The 18,537-nt window shown below is 37.5% G+C and overlaps 1 protein-coding gene across 4 annotated transcripts in view; it reads right to left on the bottom strand.

Moving 5' to 3' along the window:
* The window catches only part of CDH8 (cadherin 8), a 337,578-nt gene that overhangs the window by 183,493 nt on the left and 135,548 nt on the right, over nucleotides 1-18,537 (bottom strand). For all 4 annotated transcript variants that reach the window (XM_070261901.1, XM_005608302.4, XM_070261899.1 and 1 more), the window contains one exon: nucleotides 2,828-2,947. In XM_070261901.1, the coding sequence (XP_070118002.1) occupies nucleotides 2,828-2,947 (120 nt within the window). The remainder of the gene's footprint in view (nucleotides 1-2,827; nucleotides 2,948-18,537) is intronic.

Genomic DNA, 18,537 nt, shown 5'->3' on the forward strand with positions numbered 1-18,537 from the left:
AGAGGGCAATTAGATCATGAAGGTGAAGCCTTCATAGCACCTATATAAAAAGAGGCCAAAGAGCTAGCTTGCTCTCTTTCCACGAGGATACAAGAAGTCAGCCAATCCAGACTGGGAGAAAACCAGAACAGGGCCCTTACCAGAACCCAACTATGCTGGCACCCTGATCTCAGACTTCTAGCCTCCAGAACTGAGAGAAATTTATATCTGTTTCTTATAAACTACTCAGTTTATGGTATTTTGTTATAGCAGCTGGAACTGAATAAGATGGTGCCTCTTTTACCTTTCAGAGTCATTAATCCCCAAGAAGCCACTTGTTCTCCTAACTCTGTCTCAGCATCTGTTTAACCAGAGGACACAACTGATGCACATCTTTTGGTCACCAGAAAGGGTATTTACTTTCCCTTTGCTTACAAAATAAAAAATCCAAATACTCAATGGTCTTTGTACTTTTTTTCCTACGTTTTTCTAATTCAAAATTTTAAAAGTGTTCTTAATCTGATTCTGCATAGCACTTACACCCTCCTCCACCATACACACACACACATTCATACCAGTCTCGGAATTTTTTTTTTAAAAAGAGAAAAAGCCTCATAGATAGAATCAAATTTAGATTCCGTGGTTACAACCAACACTCAACCGTAATTATGCAGGCATTTACACAAAAATGTTTACATTTCACTCATACATAATTATGTTTCAGCTAAAGAACTTAAACTCACTCTTTATTGATTATTGAATTTGCCTCTATTTCATTCTGCATTGTCTACTTTAGTTAAAAACTTTAACTTTATTCAACCAATATTTATTAAGCAACCACTACGTACATTCTTCAAGTATCATTTCTCTCCATTACATTTTCCACAATAGTACCAGAATAATCTTTGTAAAATATAAATCAGATAATTTTGTATCTGTCAAATCAGAAGCGATAAAGCTAAAATGAATGCGTGTGGAGATAGACAACTCATTAGAGTGGGTAAAAATGTAAATATTAAATGTTGCTGACAACATTTAATTAAGCAAATGGCAATATATATCAGGGAGACTTAAAAGTGTCCAAACCATCTGACTTAGTAGGCGGCTTTTATTAGCTATACCTCAGGGTAATTTATTACTGAGATATAAATTATTCAAATCACATACCATGCTTCCTTGTATTTGTGTGGAAATTAAGAATCTATCTTTCCAAATGGATTGTGAGATACTTGCAGGCTGAGATTAGCCTTCTTGCATTTGTCTCCTTACATTTAATTCAGTGCGTGGTGAATGCTGAATGAGTACTTGCTGGATTAATATCTATATTACACTGAGGATGGTGAACAAAAAGAGCCAAGTGAACAAAGAGTCAAGGAGGAAAGGAGAAAACAATTCCGCCCCGCTTACACAATCCACATATTTCTGTTTTACTAAAGCCCTTGTACCATAATTCTTGCGCATGAAAAGTGACGTTCAAAGATACCTGACAGTGGCTTTGAAATTAAGGACCTGAGTGGGACTCCCAGTTCTGTTCCCAACTCTATTACTATGACTTTGGCCAAGTAATAGGACATCTGCAGATTTTTTCTTTTTCTTTAAAATCCAGAGATGACTGTCTCCTCTGTCACTTCCCCAGGGTCCTCAAGGAGCCCAAACGAGATGAAGTTTATGACAGGCTTCCCTTCTTCACTGAGGAAGAATATATAATGATGTCCCTAATTAATGTGTTTGAGAAGAGTCCTTTCGTGTTTCCAAATCTTAATTCAAGTTTAAGGCCTGATCTATTTATGCATAAATGTACTTTTTCTCACTTTTAAATGCATGAGGATTTTACTCTTTGAATTAAAAAAAAAGCAAAGAGAGTCATTAAAATTTTAATTTAATTAATAATTGACTCAATGGTAAGACATAGAAATTTATCTCAATAATACTGAAAACTCATGAATCAAAGAAATGATATTATACGTGTATGTAGCTGTATATTGAATTTTTCTTCACAAAGGATATTGTTATTTATAACAATTTTTAAATGTACTACAAAAAATACCTCTACAAGATTATGTAAAGTCCAACAAAATGACTTTACTCTCTTCATATATTCTTAAAATTAAACAATAAAAAGACTTATCTTTATTTACAAAAACTGTTATTTTATGAAGTTATTTTCCAAATTAGTAAAAAATGATTTTTATTTTAATAACTTATTTAATGGTTTCTAAAATCTGTACCACCAGACTCCAGATATTGGATAGAGTTGATACTGACAATAATAATAGCTTCATAAAGAACTCTAGCGGGTAGATATCAGTATCCTGTTTTACTAATGAGGAATCAAATAGCAAATATAATAATATGCATCCATTGATGTATTACCATATGTCATGCACTGTAGGGTTGATATTTATCACTTCATCTGATCTTCATCATCACACTATGAGGTAGGTTCCAGACCCACTTCATAGATGTGGGAGTCAAAACTTAGAAAGATTTCTAAATGTTTCTTGCCAAGTATCACACAGCCAATAAGTAATAACTGAATTTATCCTTAAATCTGATATTTAAGTCTGCCTAATGTATAAGCACATTTTTCCCCCAGGATGAAAAATGGTGCCAGGCCATCTGTTAAATAGGTGATACTCTACAAAGGGTCTGCAATTTGTTTTAATCAGCATCAAAACAATTTTTGGGCTCACCATGTGCCTCATATTGTACAGGAATAACGCATTCAAATATTATTGATACTGGCAGTGAGGTACTTAACCATAACATTTCATAATCCACATCCCAGGAAAAGTGTTTCCCTCAAGCAATAACATGGTAAATAGAATTTAAAATTTAGGCCACAAACCTGTTTCAGGCTCAATGGAAAAATAAGGCTGCCCTTCCAAGATACTATAAACCAACTTTGCACTGTTTCCATAAACTGGGTCATCAGCATCGGTAGCTGTTACATTAGTGACAGACGTACCTAAAAAAAAGAGAGAGAGAGAGACAGAGAGAGAAAGATAATAATTAACACGTTATTCTTTGCCAAAAGCTAAATTTGCCAAGTATATCATACAGAAATCCATGTGTGGGAATAAGGAGGAAATGAAATCTCTTTTAAAATATGGAGATAAACTACTCTTATAATTTCAACAATATCCAAGTCTTTTAAAAGAAAGAGTATTGCTGGGTTGGAGTACTATATAAAGATAGCTCTTTTAGAGTCTGTTTTATTTAAGATTCCTTTGTAGTTTTCGTTTTTAAGATACTGGTCAGATTCATGTGGGCTTCAATAATATGCAAAGGAAACATATCAAAGGAATATGAAACATAAGGTTAATAGTATGATATAACATGTACCATTTAAGTTTTGCAAAAGCACAACTGAATGTACCTGGAAAAACTGACTGCTGAAAAAAGGCTGCATAGAAATATCAAAGGAATATTTATGCCATTTTATTTAATTCCTCAGAATATAAAATTAGATTGGAACCACCAATTAATCAGCATTTTAAGTAATTAGACCTTATGCATAATAGAATCAACATCTTTTCTTTCAGATTAATTTTCTACTTTTTATTTACTCATTCATTCAGCAGTTGAGCACATACAGCTTGCCTGATATGAAGTATATATAATAAGACAGAATCTGTACAATCTTACACTTTGGTGGGAGGAGGAATGAGGAGGGGACAAACAAGCATACCTAGAAATTCAGCTGTCTGCCAAGCACCAAGTTTGGATCCCTCACTTAGTCCAGCTCAGACGGGCTGGTCAGGAACAGCTCTCTGAGAGATGTTGCATTCAAGTTAAATTACTAAAGACAGGTAGAGTTTAACCAGGAGAAGGGCAAGGAAGGCATTCTAAGCATAAGTCAAGCATAAGTAAAGGCAGACAGACTGTGGGAAATTCTGGGTACTGCTGAAACTGGGGAGCAATTGGAGAAGTCTGGTGTGGTAACAAGAATCGTGTTCTATGAGGGTAAGGTCGACGTCTTCTTCATCCAGCAAGTGTCGGACATCTAATAGTTATTGAACATATATTTACTGACGGAATGAATGGACAAATGAATAAATTACCTGATGATGTAATGAGGAATGATAGGTAAGTGTCGCAGGTGAGTCTTCTAGAAAGCAGACTCTGAGAGAGAGAGTTTACAGAATTTTTATTGAGGAGTGCTCTTTGATCAATATCTGTGGAGAAGGGAAAAGGACAATATTGGGTAGAAGGAGGACTTGAGCTGTGATGCAGTCACAACAAAGACCTCAGTGGACTTCGCTGGGGAGTCCAGAGACGGGATGATCATTGAGGAAATGGCACCAGGCCTTTATACTCCAGCACTGACCACTTAGTGCATGTGGGAAGGCCCCTGAGAATGGAGCCTTGGCCTTGGGCCAGCAGCTCTCATCAGCTGAGGGAGAGTCAACCTGGAGATGTCAATCATCAACACTCTCAGCAGCTGGGAGAAGAGGGTTTTAGACCTGAAGGGATGGGGGATGGGGTGGATCTGAGCAGCATACCTCTGTGTTCCTGAAATAAGCAGGGCTTTCGCAAGATCTTGCCAATCAAAATCTTTTTCAAGCGTTTTGAATTGCAGTCCCTATACACAAAACTATAACAATAATATTTGTTGAGTAGTTGATACTTCTGTAAAATTGGAATTTCTACTAGGAACGATGATTCAGAGGCTCTACAAATCTATAGTTAGGAAAAAAATGCACAGAAGGCCAGTTGTGTAATACACTCCACCAGACACTGAGAACAATATCCAAAAAAAAAAAGGCTCACTTTCACAAGTAACTCATCAACTAGCTGGTGAAAATGAGCACATAAGAGTACAATATTTGCAGTTATTTGAAGATTGTGTGGGATGGAGAAGAAATGGAGGAAAAATCTTCCAGGTAAAAGGAGGACAGAAAGATAAAAGTGCAAAAAGATTTCAGGAAAAGCAATGACTAGAAAAGTCAGTCATCAAAGCTAAGGTTGGAGACATAAGCTAAGAAGAGAATACAGGGGGCATTTGAATGCCAAGATGGAGCGCGTTGGCTTTATTCTGTAGGAAATAGAGGGAAAAAAAATCAGAGATCAATCTTATGTTACGGGCTTCTTGCTGTTAGCATTCCCAGATTTAACTGGAAGTAGAAATGTAAAAGATGAGGAGAGCAGACTGGTTATGAGGTTACAGCAGTCCAGTGAAGAGGTGATAAAACATTAACCCTGGGTAATGACAATAAAAATGGATAGCAATGCTAACTTTCTTGTTTTGATATTTATACTAAGTTTATGAAAGACGGTAAACTGTATGAGGGGTATACAAAAACTATTTTTGCAACTTTTCTCTAAGTCTAAGATAGTTCAGAAAAAGTTAAAAAAGAATGAACAGTGAGAAAAAGTTTCAAGAGCTACTGAAGGAAGTGACAGAGTGTAGAGACTGACGAGAAAGAGTGAACTCTTCTGCACAGAAAATCATGCAACAAGCTTTTGTTTTCCTTTCTTTTGTTGATTTGTGTGTTGTTTTCCTTTTTTTTAGGAGAAACGCTTTCCCTCCATTATAAAGCAGCACATTATCAGAAAAATAAACTCAAAGTCTATGCTCAGTATGATGTTAACTTAAGGAGACTGAGCATTCCGTTCCAGTTACCACTTAGGCACTGGAAAAAAGAAGAAATAGTCAACACTTCTTGTCATCACCAAAATTACCTTCCAGTGAGTGACTTAATTTAAGAAATACCTTCAAGAGAAAAAAAAAGAAATCTAAATAGTTTCCTAACAATGACAAATCACTGGATATATGTGTGGGGTGGCTGGGTTGGGGCAGAGAGGCGTGGGTTAAATAGCTTTGCGGGCGGAAGAGTTCCAACCTTTTCTGTTGGAAAAGGTTCTGTTGGAAAAGACACTTACCTCTGTCTCTGAGGGCAAATCAATTAATCTGTCTTAGCCTCAGATCTCCAATCTACAATATATATTAGAGTCATTGTGACGGTTAATCAAAATAACATATGTAAGGGCCTAGCACAGAAATTACCACATGATAAGCCTGGGAGTACCAACTCTGCCTACATATCAAAATCTAGCTTTGAAAAATATTTAGATCTCTGGGGTCCCTTTCAAATCTATGGGGATGGTGGTAAAGTATTTTTATAAATCTTTTCAGGCAATTCCCATGTGAAGCTATAGTTAAGAATGACTATGGTCACTGGGACTGAACTTTTAAAATTTTAACTTCACACCTTCTCCATGGAAGCATTCATTTCTATCATGATTTCTTTGAAGAGCTGTTACTCAGATTTGTTTATAAAGTATTTTTATAATCACTCAAACTGCATAAAGGCCCATGGCAATAATTTCTTGTTAAATGAAAGCTGGGAATATTTCCCTGGGAGTTTACCATTACAAGGCTGATGATCATATCTATTTTTGTTGATTATTGTAACTTGGCGTTCTAATATGATAACAGGCATCCCATCATATTACTAAACATTGAGGCAGAAGAAAGGGGCTGGATTTCCATCATTTACCTGCTCCACAATCCAGTTTTTTCATATGCAAAGACAATAATTTTTATTTTGCAAACCTCAAAGTTTTGTGTAAGGATCAAACGAAATCATATTAAATATAGAAGAGTGACTGAGAAGGTAAATTTGGAGTCAAAGTGTCTAGAACTGGAACACATATTTTACATGCCATTCCCAACTTTTTTTTTTTTTGGATGAGGAAAAGTGGCCCTGAGCTAACATCTGTCGCCAATCTTTCTCTTTTTTGCTTGAGGATAATTGTTACTTAGCTAACATCCATGCCAATTTTCCTCCATTTTGTATGTGGGACGCTGCCACAGCATGGCTTAATGAGTGGTGCATAGGTCAGGGCCCGGGATCCAAACCTGCAAATCCTGGGCTGCTGGAGTGAAGCTGTGAACTTAACCACTATGACACTGGGCTAGCCCCGCATTCCCAACTTTTACTAATTCTGTGTCCTTGACCAAATAATAAAACATTTCTAGGCTTCGGATCCTTAAGGGAAGGTGATACTAATTGTTACAACCTAGGCTTGTTGAGATAATTAAATGTAATAATTTTGCAAAGAGTATAGAAGAGTTATTGACACTTGATATTTTTGAGAGCTTACTGTCACTACTATTATATGCACATTTTGTGTGTGTGCATGAGAAATGATAATAAACTAGTCTTTCATAATTTTAAGTGGCGGTGGATGCTATAATTTATAACTAAATGTAGTTTTGCCTAATGGTTTTAAAAGTAGTATATTTCCTTAAATTTGAGCTTAAAATACAAATAGACATTTCCAAGCGTAACAATATGTTCATGTCCTTAATAAGAAAGCAACTTACAAAAGAAAATAGACATATACACAATCTCACATTCTCCCATCCAGTCCATCTCATGTCAGTTTCCTCTGTGGTATAAAATTGCTGTGGGCTCAAAAATAAAACGTGTTTGATGTAGTAAGCACAAGGTCAGGCACTGGGCACATTGTCAGCACAAGTTTCTCAATATTATTCGAATGGATAGCATTCAAATGAATACCACATCTCCCAGCCTAGGTAAATCCCACACACTTGCCAAGTTGAACTACTGGACTGGGGAAGGCAACAGAGCTAATACAAGCTTTTACCCACATCCTCATCCAGGATATTTCTGCCTGATGTCTGGCTTGCTGGGAAATCCACATCCTTCAACTTTAGACATCTGGAAATGAAAAGGCAGCACTACTCTCCGTCAAGGATGATATTTCTCCTAATAGTGATTCAAGACCGTTGATGCACCTGTACACTGGAATAGATGTGTGTGGAGGTTTTGTGGATGCATTTGTCAAGTAATTACCCAGAGAGGGGAAAAATGGATGCTTTGAGGTTAATCTTGCAGCAGAAAAGATTTCTAGTCAATCTGCGGTGTAGGCTTCTCCATGGAAATGCATGCAGAATGCAGACCACGGAGGCAAATTGAAAAGTGTAAACCTTGCAGGATAATGTTTCTTCAAAGCAGCAAGTGTTGGTGTGTGATAAATAGGACCCTGAGTAATACCCAGGAAATATAACAACAGGATTCTCTGTTTGTGTTTTCATTTGGAACTGTTTTTGTCCCTTTGTTGAGGATACAAGAGACTCATTTAGCTAGTGACTATAAATTTGACACTGTGCCATTTCTCCAAGAAAGCCCCTATTATAATCCAACTTGATGCTGATCCTAATTATAATAATATAGCTGTTGTATTTCCAGCTGTTGTCAACAAAAATGATCCCTGTCACCACAATTCATCCTGCTAGTATCAAGTCAATATGAACACGTTAATTCCAAGATGAATTCTGCTTTTAATAAACCAATTTTTCTGCATTTAGTTTCTTGGTTAAGTGAAATTTGCCAATGTGCTGCTTGGAATTTTAACAAGCAGAAGGTTCATAGCATCATTTGCCAGTTTCCATACCTGAATGTTTCCTCCCATTAGCAGCAGGACCGATATATTCTCCCCCTATAATGACAGCAAACACTACTAGCAAAATTAACCATCAAAAATTTTACACTGTCAGGTTAGAGGTTCCAGTTTGCTGACAAACTAAGATGAAAGGCCTTGGGGAAAATAAGATGTTGGGGTTTGGGGAGCGCAGTTCTGTTAGCTAGGCTATACTTTTTTATGAGCAAGTCAGCACACCAATTCTGCACATTATTCAGAAAGAAAAATGTTGGTGCTGACACTTGAACAGGCAGACAAAGGTTTGGTGCAGCGTGAAAATGTACATCCTGGAAAAGCTAAAACCCTTATGATGAGAAGAACACAAACCCCATTTGCAAAGAGTCATTTGCAATACATTTTCAGAGAATAAGCATTGCAATAGCAGACAGGGAAGAAAGAAGGCAGCAGGATCTTTGCAATAGCTGAAATTCAGAAAGGCGTGCATTCCTGGCCTCCTACTTTCATCTTCAAACTTTTGATTTGACCTTCTAGCAACACTGATCCAAGGTCAGTACATACAATTCATGGACAGTGTCTGTCATTATCATCTGAAAATGTCTTACTTAAACATTCACGCATTCCAAAGACCGTTAAGTCTAATAGGTCATAGCAACGATGAAACTGCCTTCATTATTTCAACCAAACGAAACCCTCGACCCATCTTCCCTCATCCTCCTTATTAATTCACCCAAGTACTAGGCAATACTAGAGATAATGGGGGCACAGGTGTTACCATGACAACCTTTTTTGGTTGTTGTTGAGTAGCAGAGCAATAATTTCAGAAGACCTGCAGAACCTGTTGACGTTTAAATTATCGCTTACTAGAAGCTGAAGCATCTGGCCCTGGATGTTTTAAATATGTCATGCTGCATCCGTGATTTTTTAGTTTTATGAAACAACGCTCTGGGATACCTCTGTACATGACTGGCAAGTACTTCTAGAGGTTTTTGTTTGTTTGTTTGTTTGTTGTGTTTTTCCCCCCAGTTACAGCAGAGCACAGAGCTAGCGTGCTTAAGGAAAAAGCTAAGAAATAAACAGAGGGAGCCAATGCATTTTTTCCTCACATTTCTCTAACTGAGACCATAGTCTTCAACAGTCATGTCTCCTAAAGGGCCTCAAGCAAATTCCCCCAGTGGGAAAGATGGCCTAAATCCTACCAGTAATTTTTCAGTTTTGTTATTTAATTATAGAAGACACATGCCAAATATCCAGCCCTCCAAGGGATGCCTGAGGGGGTCTTTGCAGGATGAGGAGGATTAAACACGGATCAGTCAAAATTACAGCTTGTTTCTTTAACCCTGTGTATGGAGAATTTTTCTCCAACCCAGCTCTGGGAGAAATAAATAATGAACTGTACCATCTAGCCATTCAACTGTAAGCAGGAAGACAGCATTCCAATTCCTTCTAGAAACTTCTGTGCTGAAAGATTGTTGGTTAACAAGGAAAGTTATACACAGTGATAGTAGGAAACCAAACCCTTCCCTTTTGTTGGTGATTAATCTTGCAATTTATAAAAGCCAATTGAATAGGAGGCAGAGGCAGCGTGTGCTTGCCATGTCGCTTCGGAAACCTCTCTTTTAAGACATATGCCACACAATGACATCCTAAACGGTAACTTCTCCTTCTATCATCTTTTTTTCAAAGTCCTCACCATGGCTCCCTGGGTGTTCTCCTCATGTGCCAACTCTCAGCCTGTAGTGAAATGTTGCTGCCAAATTCTGCATGCTCCAAATTGCATTTATTATGGGAACAGGGACAGATTCTTAACTGCAGTCAGGCGGATGGACAGCGCCGAAATGTATCCTGTCATTTCTCTGGCTCTATGATTTGGGTCATAAACTGGGAAAATAAAATTCTGTTTCCATATTTTATTCTGGAGCATTTAGAGGTGTAAACAGTTTTGTAACTTGATGAAACAGCCATACACACTTAACATTGTGTTTTTAAAACGAGCCTAAAACTTTCTGGAACAATTAACCACTTCAGAAAATGCATTTGAACACACAGATGTCTTCTATTCACCCATGCATCATTCCAGCAAACATCTGTAATGTGCACCGGGTGAGAGAAATGAAAAATATTGTATGAAAATGTGTAACTGTGACATCTCAGCCGCATTTACTATGCATAGGAGAAAAGTACCTTCCTCATCATTCACAAACAACGCCAGGACAGTGGCCTACCCACTGCTTTTGCAAACAGATAATGAGGACAATAGGAGGCCTGGTTGTGAAAACTAATAAGCTGTCTGTTTTACAGTTCCATGTGCATAAATAAACCCTTTCAGAATCGGAATGACTCTTTTATAATACAACAGAAAAAAATATATGTTTTCTTTTCTTAGACTGCCTATTCCCAGCAATCAAGTCTTTGCTAACCCGTTACCTATGGAATGAAATCCTATAAATGCTTGAGACATGAACTAGCATCACTTATGCTTTAGACTGGAAGCTATTTTCATCCTCACCTTGCAAAATTATGCTACCAGTGGCACCGCAGGTGCCTTCTACAATGCGTCAGGATTGCAGCAGGTAGAAGCTTCATTCATTCTATTTTATTATATGAACCCATTCATTCACTCACACAAAGCCTATTTGCACAATATGTACTGTGTGCCGGGCTCTGAACTAGATGTGGAGGGTACAAGAACATGAAGCAGAGTCATAGTTTCTGTCCCCAAAGTGTTTGAAGTTTATTTTAGCAACATTTTCATATGGCTTTGCTTTGTTACAAGAATCTGTGCAAGTCTTTGCTAAATTTATTTCTAGAAGGCGGTAACACAATGTCGTGGAAAACGTATATATGACAATTATAACGTCAGAAGTTTTTGTTCACATTATCTTATTATAAGACTGAGATCATATTCTACATCAATGACCTGCCACTCTCAAACAGCAAGAAGTTTTCTTTTTACATCTTTAAGACTCAGTTTCCTAAATGAAAAAAAAATGGGAATAAAGTCACCCACTTCATATTCTTATGCTGAGTCTCCATAAGGGTAACGTACAATCAGTATTGCCTGGATGAGGGGTCATTGTGCGGAACCGCCACCCTGGGCTGTCTGGAACATGCTACTTTATTTCTGTTTGATGAAGTGTGAATTTGAGGCCAAGGTGCATGAGAACAAAAATATAATCACTGCAGTGGCTGTTCATTTTTTATTCTTTTAGAATAAGCTTAATTCTCTAGTTAAAAGCCAGGACTTTTAAAAATGACAGAAGTGTGGTTGTGGCTGCAATCCCTTCTTTCCTTTCTTCTTTTTTTTCTCCCCAGCTTTATGGAGGTATAATTGGCCAAAAAAACCCTGTAATATATTTAAAATGCTGTACAATGTGATGATTTGATATACGTATACATTGTGAAATGATTACCGCAATCAAGTTAATTAACACATCCATCACCCACATGGTTCCTTTTTTTTTCCCTCCCTGAATGTAAAAGACAAAATGCGTAACTCTCTTATCAAATTTCAAGCCTGGCACAGTGAGCCATTGAGCATTTGGGAAGGGAAAGTCCTAGACAAAACAGGACTTAATTGGGCAATCATTACAGAGCTATGATTTCAAGGAGATTTTAAAAAAAAAGCATTCACTAACTCATCCAAAATATGCCATCCTATACGTGCTGCCCTCCATGATGTAGCTAAAAGAAGTGAATTGGGCTTATCTCCTATTTGGGCCCTTCATTATTTCAATATCTTTTTATTGAGCTCCTGCTACCTATCAAGCATTCTTTCAGGCTCCTGAGAAACTGCACAGTTAGAAGATCCTTGCTTTCTTGAAGGGCAGACTAGCGGGAAGGCAGAAAATTAAACAATTAACTACCAAATGATGTGATAAAATGCTGTCGGCAAAAGAGAAGAATGACACAGGAGGAACAGCTAAAAGTGAAAGCAAGGTTTCTGAGAGGAGGGGGCATTGATATTGAGATTAGATTTAAGAAAAAGGAGGATGTTGAGTCCAAGTTCAGAGGTGGGGCTGCAAATCAAGAACTCCCATGAAAGAGGTTAATCAGTTGGGAGCTTATCTTAGGAAGATGGAAAGTTATCTTAGGAAAATGGAAAAACTCAGCTAGAGTTCTCTAATCTTCCCAACTATTTTTTTCACCCACGCACTTGCTCAAGCAAGTACATTCCTATGACTCCCCAACACATCTACCTAACTCGTTCAGACCAGGTGCAAGATTTAGTTGATTCCTAAGCTCAGTCGCTCTCTTTCCTGAACTCTAAAAATACTTTGTCTCTGGGGGCACCCTTTACTTTTATATAAAAATTGCAAAGCATACAGATTTTTCACTTTCAGACTAAAAGCTTCTTGAAAACAACATTCTTTCTTCTGTCAACTTTCCCCTCTAATCCTCCTCTCCGGAAATAACTCATCCCTCTATATGCGGCCCCATCCTTTTGTTCACATCATAAGCATGGTTCTACATTGTTCTAGTTGTACAAATGCTAAGAACAATGACTAGTATAAAATATTTATTCATTTAATTTTGCAACAAGCCTTTGAGCATCTGTTTTGATTATCTCCATTCAAACAGAAGGGGATAAAGTCTCTATTGAAAACCAGATATAGGGGATTCCCAATTGGCCCTCATAACCACTAGCCAAACTATTTCTGAATTTTGTATCTTCAAGTGCAGAGAACATGACCCCAACATTTTTATTTTTCTCTCTGGTATCTCAGAAAGTACCTTGCATATAAATATTAGTTAAATAAATAAACGAATGAGTGAATAGTTGTTTTCTTTAGGAAGACATATTCAGAAATTAATACAGCAGGTTGATCCATTGATACTGAATTATGTGTTGTTTCTAATGGTTTGTCTTCTTTTCATATTTTGAATTTATTAGAGAGGAAGCAGTAGGGACTCTTCCTCCTCTTAAGAGGGTAGGCCTGATCTCTTCCTAAAGTTGTCATCCGTGGCTGTAAACAAAAGATACTATGATATCAAAACCTTATTTAAGCTTATGAAAATTTCCTAGAGAAAAAAATTATGGACCAAAGACTTTATTTTACAGGGCATAGAAAGTGGAAAGTGTCTTTACTAGGTGTAAAATTCTTCTCTGGGACTAAGAAAGACAAAGATGGTAAGTTCCATGGGTGACAGACTGGAGCCTGTTTAGGCTTCACAATCCTACATCAAGGATGGCTGCAGTCACATCCAGGAAGACTAATAAGTAAGAGCCCAAGTCTGAAAATTAAGCCTCAAAGACAAGCTTATCATGGAGTAAATGAGTAGCCACAATGCTATTTTCCATGCAGGGCAAGAATGGGTCTTGGAGAGAACTGGACTAGGAGATCCCATTAGAGCATGCATCAACAAAATCATGTGATGGGAAAGGGCAGTAGCAACGGCCAAGGAAAAGGGCAGGAGTAATGGGGTCGGGGGAAGGAGGGCTAGATTCTCATTCCCTGCTGATAGAGTTTGAAGTCTGGTGGACCTTTTTCTTTCATACATAAATCCCTCTGGACTTTCCTCCGATCTATAAAAATAAGGCTTTTCTATCTTGCTAGTACATGCTTGAGGAAATTCTACTTAAACAAGAGAAAATAAATGAAGATAGCATCTCTTGAACTTGAACCACTCCTTGCTAGATTTTCCACTAACATTACATAGGGAAGTTCCTTAATCCTTATGGAAAAAAAAATCACAAACACAGTACTCAGTACCACATTTTTGCGTCATCCCCTGCCCTCAGGTCATATGTTGAAATCCTAACCTCCAATGGGATAGTGTTAGGAGGTGGGGTCTTTGGGAGGTAATTAGGTCATGAGAGTGGAGCCCTACTAATGGGATTAGTGTCTTTATAAGAAGAGAAGATAAACAGCTGTCTCTTCCTTCACTCTGTTCTCCAGGATGTAAAGAGAGAGCAAGAAGATGGCCATCTGCAAACCAGGAAGCAGGTTCTCACCAGATACCAGAGCTGCCTGCGCCTTGATCTTGGACTTCCCAGCCTCCAGAACTGTGAGAAATAAATGTATGGTGTTTAAGCCACTCAGTCTGTGGTAGTTTTTTTATAACAGCCCAAACTCACTAAGACACAGAGTATCACCATCTCTTCTTACCAGGATCTAGGTTCTAATTGAAGAAGCTGGCATTCAAGTACAGTTCCATCTGACCCAAAGCCAACACTTCTACTTTATTAAGAAAAACAAAACAGAGGCATATAGTATTTGTATTCTGATATCAGTACACATTAAATTAAATTTTACTTATTGTAAAAGTACTGACTTTCAATCTGGAAAGAGTTAGAGAGGTATCAGTTTGTCTTAATCTTAAATTCTAGTTAGGACAGAGACAGTGATACCGTAAACTATCTCCAGCTATGTGCTGCAGAGCATGGAGGTCCTTCATCTTTCCATACTCATTTTTATATTCCAAATATACCAATCAAGCTGATACTGTTTTCTCCACTTTTAGAGGCTCAAAGAAGCTAAATAAATGCATTAAGACATTTAGTGACTAAGTGGAGAGACACTACTCTAACTCAGTTTTGTTGTTCCCTCAAACCCAGAGAGTTCAGCTCTTAAGTTTCAGCACCTTACCATAAATAGTCAAGGTTACCCATGTCTGAAACTTAACCATACAACTAAGAAATTCACACATATCTAATTCTTACAGATAACCAACAATATGGGGGCTATTATTAGAAAATTAGCCTTGGCAAAGAGACCTCACCTCAGAGAAGATTAGTTATTGGATTTGAAATCAAGTCAATCCTCATCAGTTCCTAACCCCATCCTTTGCTCCTCTGGTGCTATCAGCTTGTTCCTGGATATCGGGATTCCTGGATGCCAGTCAAGAGCCTGTTTTCTTTCCCCCAGGTCATGACAAAAGATGTGTGGGAGGGGAGGGACTTCCATAGCTGTATGTGAAGAAGTTAAACGTGGTCATATTAAATAAGAAGAACACAGCATAAAAACAAAAATCCTAGAGAATATAGTGAGACCTTGGTACCTGTTTGTCTGGAGAGAGTTGAGAAAAAATGCCTTAGAGACTCTACGTGCTTTAATTAAAATCTTGGCAAAAACAAAAGAATACTTGAAAGACTAGGCATTGAGTTTACAAAAAAAATGATTAAGGATCTGCCAGCATCTTAAGGGTTTTGCAAATTGGGAGGATGGGAAGAGCAAAGAAGACAGACAGAGGATGAGATAGAGAGAAACAGACTGATTGATGGAAAATTAAATTAGTATTTCATCTCTTCATTTTATTCTTTCACTTCATGGATCATCTTTCTCTTTACTCTCCCTTTCTTAGTCCCTTTTTCTCATTCCACAGATGTTTATCAATTGTTGAATGCCATCAAACTGTGCTCGGCCCTGGGACATCAAAAATGAATACGGGTCCTTCCTGGCCTTTGGGGAGTTCACAGACTAACAGGGGGAGAGGCATGGAAAGAAACATCACTGCACAGGTTGTAACTTAGGTATGTTCAAAGAGTGATATGTGTACAGAGGAGATTTGCTCCGAGTCCTGCTGCTGAGGAAAGGCAGAGGGCACCTTGGAGATGTGTAAATGAAACTTTCCCTGATGGCATGTCAGGACAGCTAGCTCAGCTTCAGTCACTTCTGTGATCACAGAATGTTGACTTTGCCGTAAGAAATGAACAGTATACATGTCTACGTGTAGGTGTGTGAGGTTTTTTTATTTCATCCCCAAATTTTGATCATAATAAAGTAAGACTTCTTCCAAAATGGGGTTTTACTTAGAAAGCAACTCAAAATGCATCAATTTATTTGTACGACACATTTGAAAATAGCCATATTTTCTTAGATTTGTTTAAATTTTAATCATGATCCCATGCTGGGAAATAGTAACTCTGTTAGGGGCTAACAAAAGGTAAAAGCAAAAATTAGAAGATTTGAAAGACATAGAGAATTTGGGGAAGCATCAAAGAAAATTCAAACTTTGTTTTAAAAATAACTGAAATGGTAAAATAAAATACCTCACTCAATTCAGTTATGTTTCTACTCTTTTCACTTCTTCCCAGTTGCCAGATTTTTAAGAATCTTACGTAGAATAGGAGAGAAGACTGTACACATTTTCCAATAGCTATGCCTTTCCGACTATATTTTACAACATCTGTGGCTTTTTTCTTTTTAACATTTATACCACCTTTGTGTTTACCCTTTGGGCTAATGTGTAGTTGACCCCAGTAATATAGCCCTTTTAACCAACACTTTGTGACAGACAATCATTGATTTAGCAGTCTTGCAGAATGCCTTAAAAATGAATGTATCTAGAAGAAGGAACTGGTGGGACTTCATAAGATCGCATCTCATTTTTATCACAAATTTCCAATTTACCAAGTTCCTGTCTCATTATTTATACCAGACAGGGCATGCTGATGAGATACACAACCCGTCCTGTCCCTTTTGGCGATCCATTTATAACTGAAGCACAATTAATATCTTTACAGCTGTTCTCCAGGCAGAAAGAAAAATGCGGCAGCAGGTCCTTTGTACATGTTTGAGTACGAAAGTGTGAAATGAGGAGCACTGGGATATGTCTAAAAGCAGTGGAATCTGGGCTTTTCTTGTTTTTAAGTCTCCAGAGAAATATTTTCCAAACAGTATTTCATACAGGAAGCAAATGTACCTTTGTAGCTCTCCAGATTTCCCAAGAAAATAATTAGGAATCAGGACGATCATTAAATACAAACTTCACGCATGATGTTCTTTCAAAGGAAAAGCATAAAGGGGAAAATCCACAAATTTCCTGAAATTCGCATCATGTTAGCCACCATTTTTTTCAATCCATTGTCAATTGCCTGTTTTACTTTCAAATATTAGTCTTTTCTTTATTTAGATACTGATAACTGCCATCAAATCTAGAGGAACTACAATGCTTCTGGCCCAAGTATTTCTTTGATAGAATCATCCCATTTAGACCTCACTTAAACCCTAAAAATTAGATTTAAATCACTTCTAGATTCCTAAAAAAGGATAGAAATGAAGAGGTACCCAATAAATGTTTGTTTTTAATTCATTCATCTACTCAATTACAGATATGTTTTCTATATGAATATTTATAGCATAAGTATCATAGCAAGCATCCCAATAATTACTGCATCCAGGAAAACAAAATAAATAGATAGATAGATGGATAGAAGATAGATATAGACATAAATATAGATATAGATATAGACACAGTTAAAACACTTGACTTAGTAATTCTCTCTCTCTGAAGTTATCCCAAAGGAAGAATCCAAAATACGAGTAAACAATATTTTGTTACATTTTGATAGAACAAGTAAATATTTACTGAAGAAAATTTAGAATATTATTAGTAATAGTTTTAATAATAGTAAATATTAAAATCGCAGAAAGAAAAAAAGCTGAAGATGAAATAGGACACACAAAATGAAAATAACCAAAGGGAGATGAGAAAACACTGACTGTTAAAAAAGGAGAAAAGAGATGGGACTAGCCTGGTGGCACAGCGGTTAAGTACACACGTTCCGGTTTGGCAGCCCGGGATTCTCCGGTTCGGATCCCGGGTGCAGACATGGCACCGCTTGGCAAGCCATGCTGTGGTAGGCGTCCCACATATAAAGTAGAGGAAGATGGGCACAGATGTTAGCTCAGGGCCAGTCTTCCTCAGCAAAAAGAGGAGGATTGGCATCAGATGTTAGCTCAGAGCTAATCTTCCTCAAAACAAAAACAAAGCAAGAAAAAAAAAGAGAAAAGAGAAACTAAAATGTTAAGATCACCAGCCAAGGTTCCCATAACAGACAGATGTGGCACCTGCAATTAAAAGCTATTCTGACTAACAGTAAATTGCATGCACTATGCAATATTGTACTATGTGCTGACTACTATGTTGTATTGCTCCTAAAATTGCGACTAAAAGAAACAACTCAGCAGCTATTCCGAATGTGGAGACACTCACTGGACATATTTTGAAACCATCAAACACAGCACAATATGTCAGAAAACACAGAAGTGTGTCCAGTTTGAGAACTCCGCTCTGGGTGAATGATTCCTCCATCCGGACCAGAATCCCCTGAGAAGCTGTTTATAATGCAGATAGACCCCCAGGTCCTACCCCATGGAATCTACTTCATCATGCACTGGCCCATGGAAAACTGCTGTTTGT

This window comes from Equus caballus, chromosome 3, assembly GCF_041296265.1.
Source record: "Equus caballus isolate H_3958 breed thoroughbred chromosome 3, TB-T2T, whole genome shotgun sequence".
Taxonomy (NCBI): Eukaryota; Metazoa; Chordata; class Mammalia; order Perissodactyla; family Equidae; genus Equus; species Equus caballus.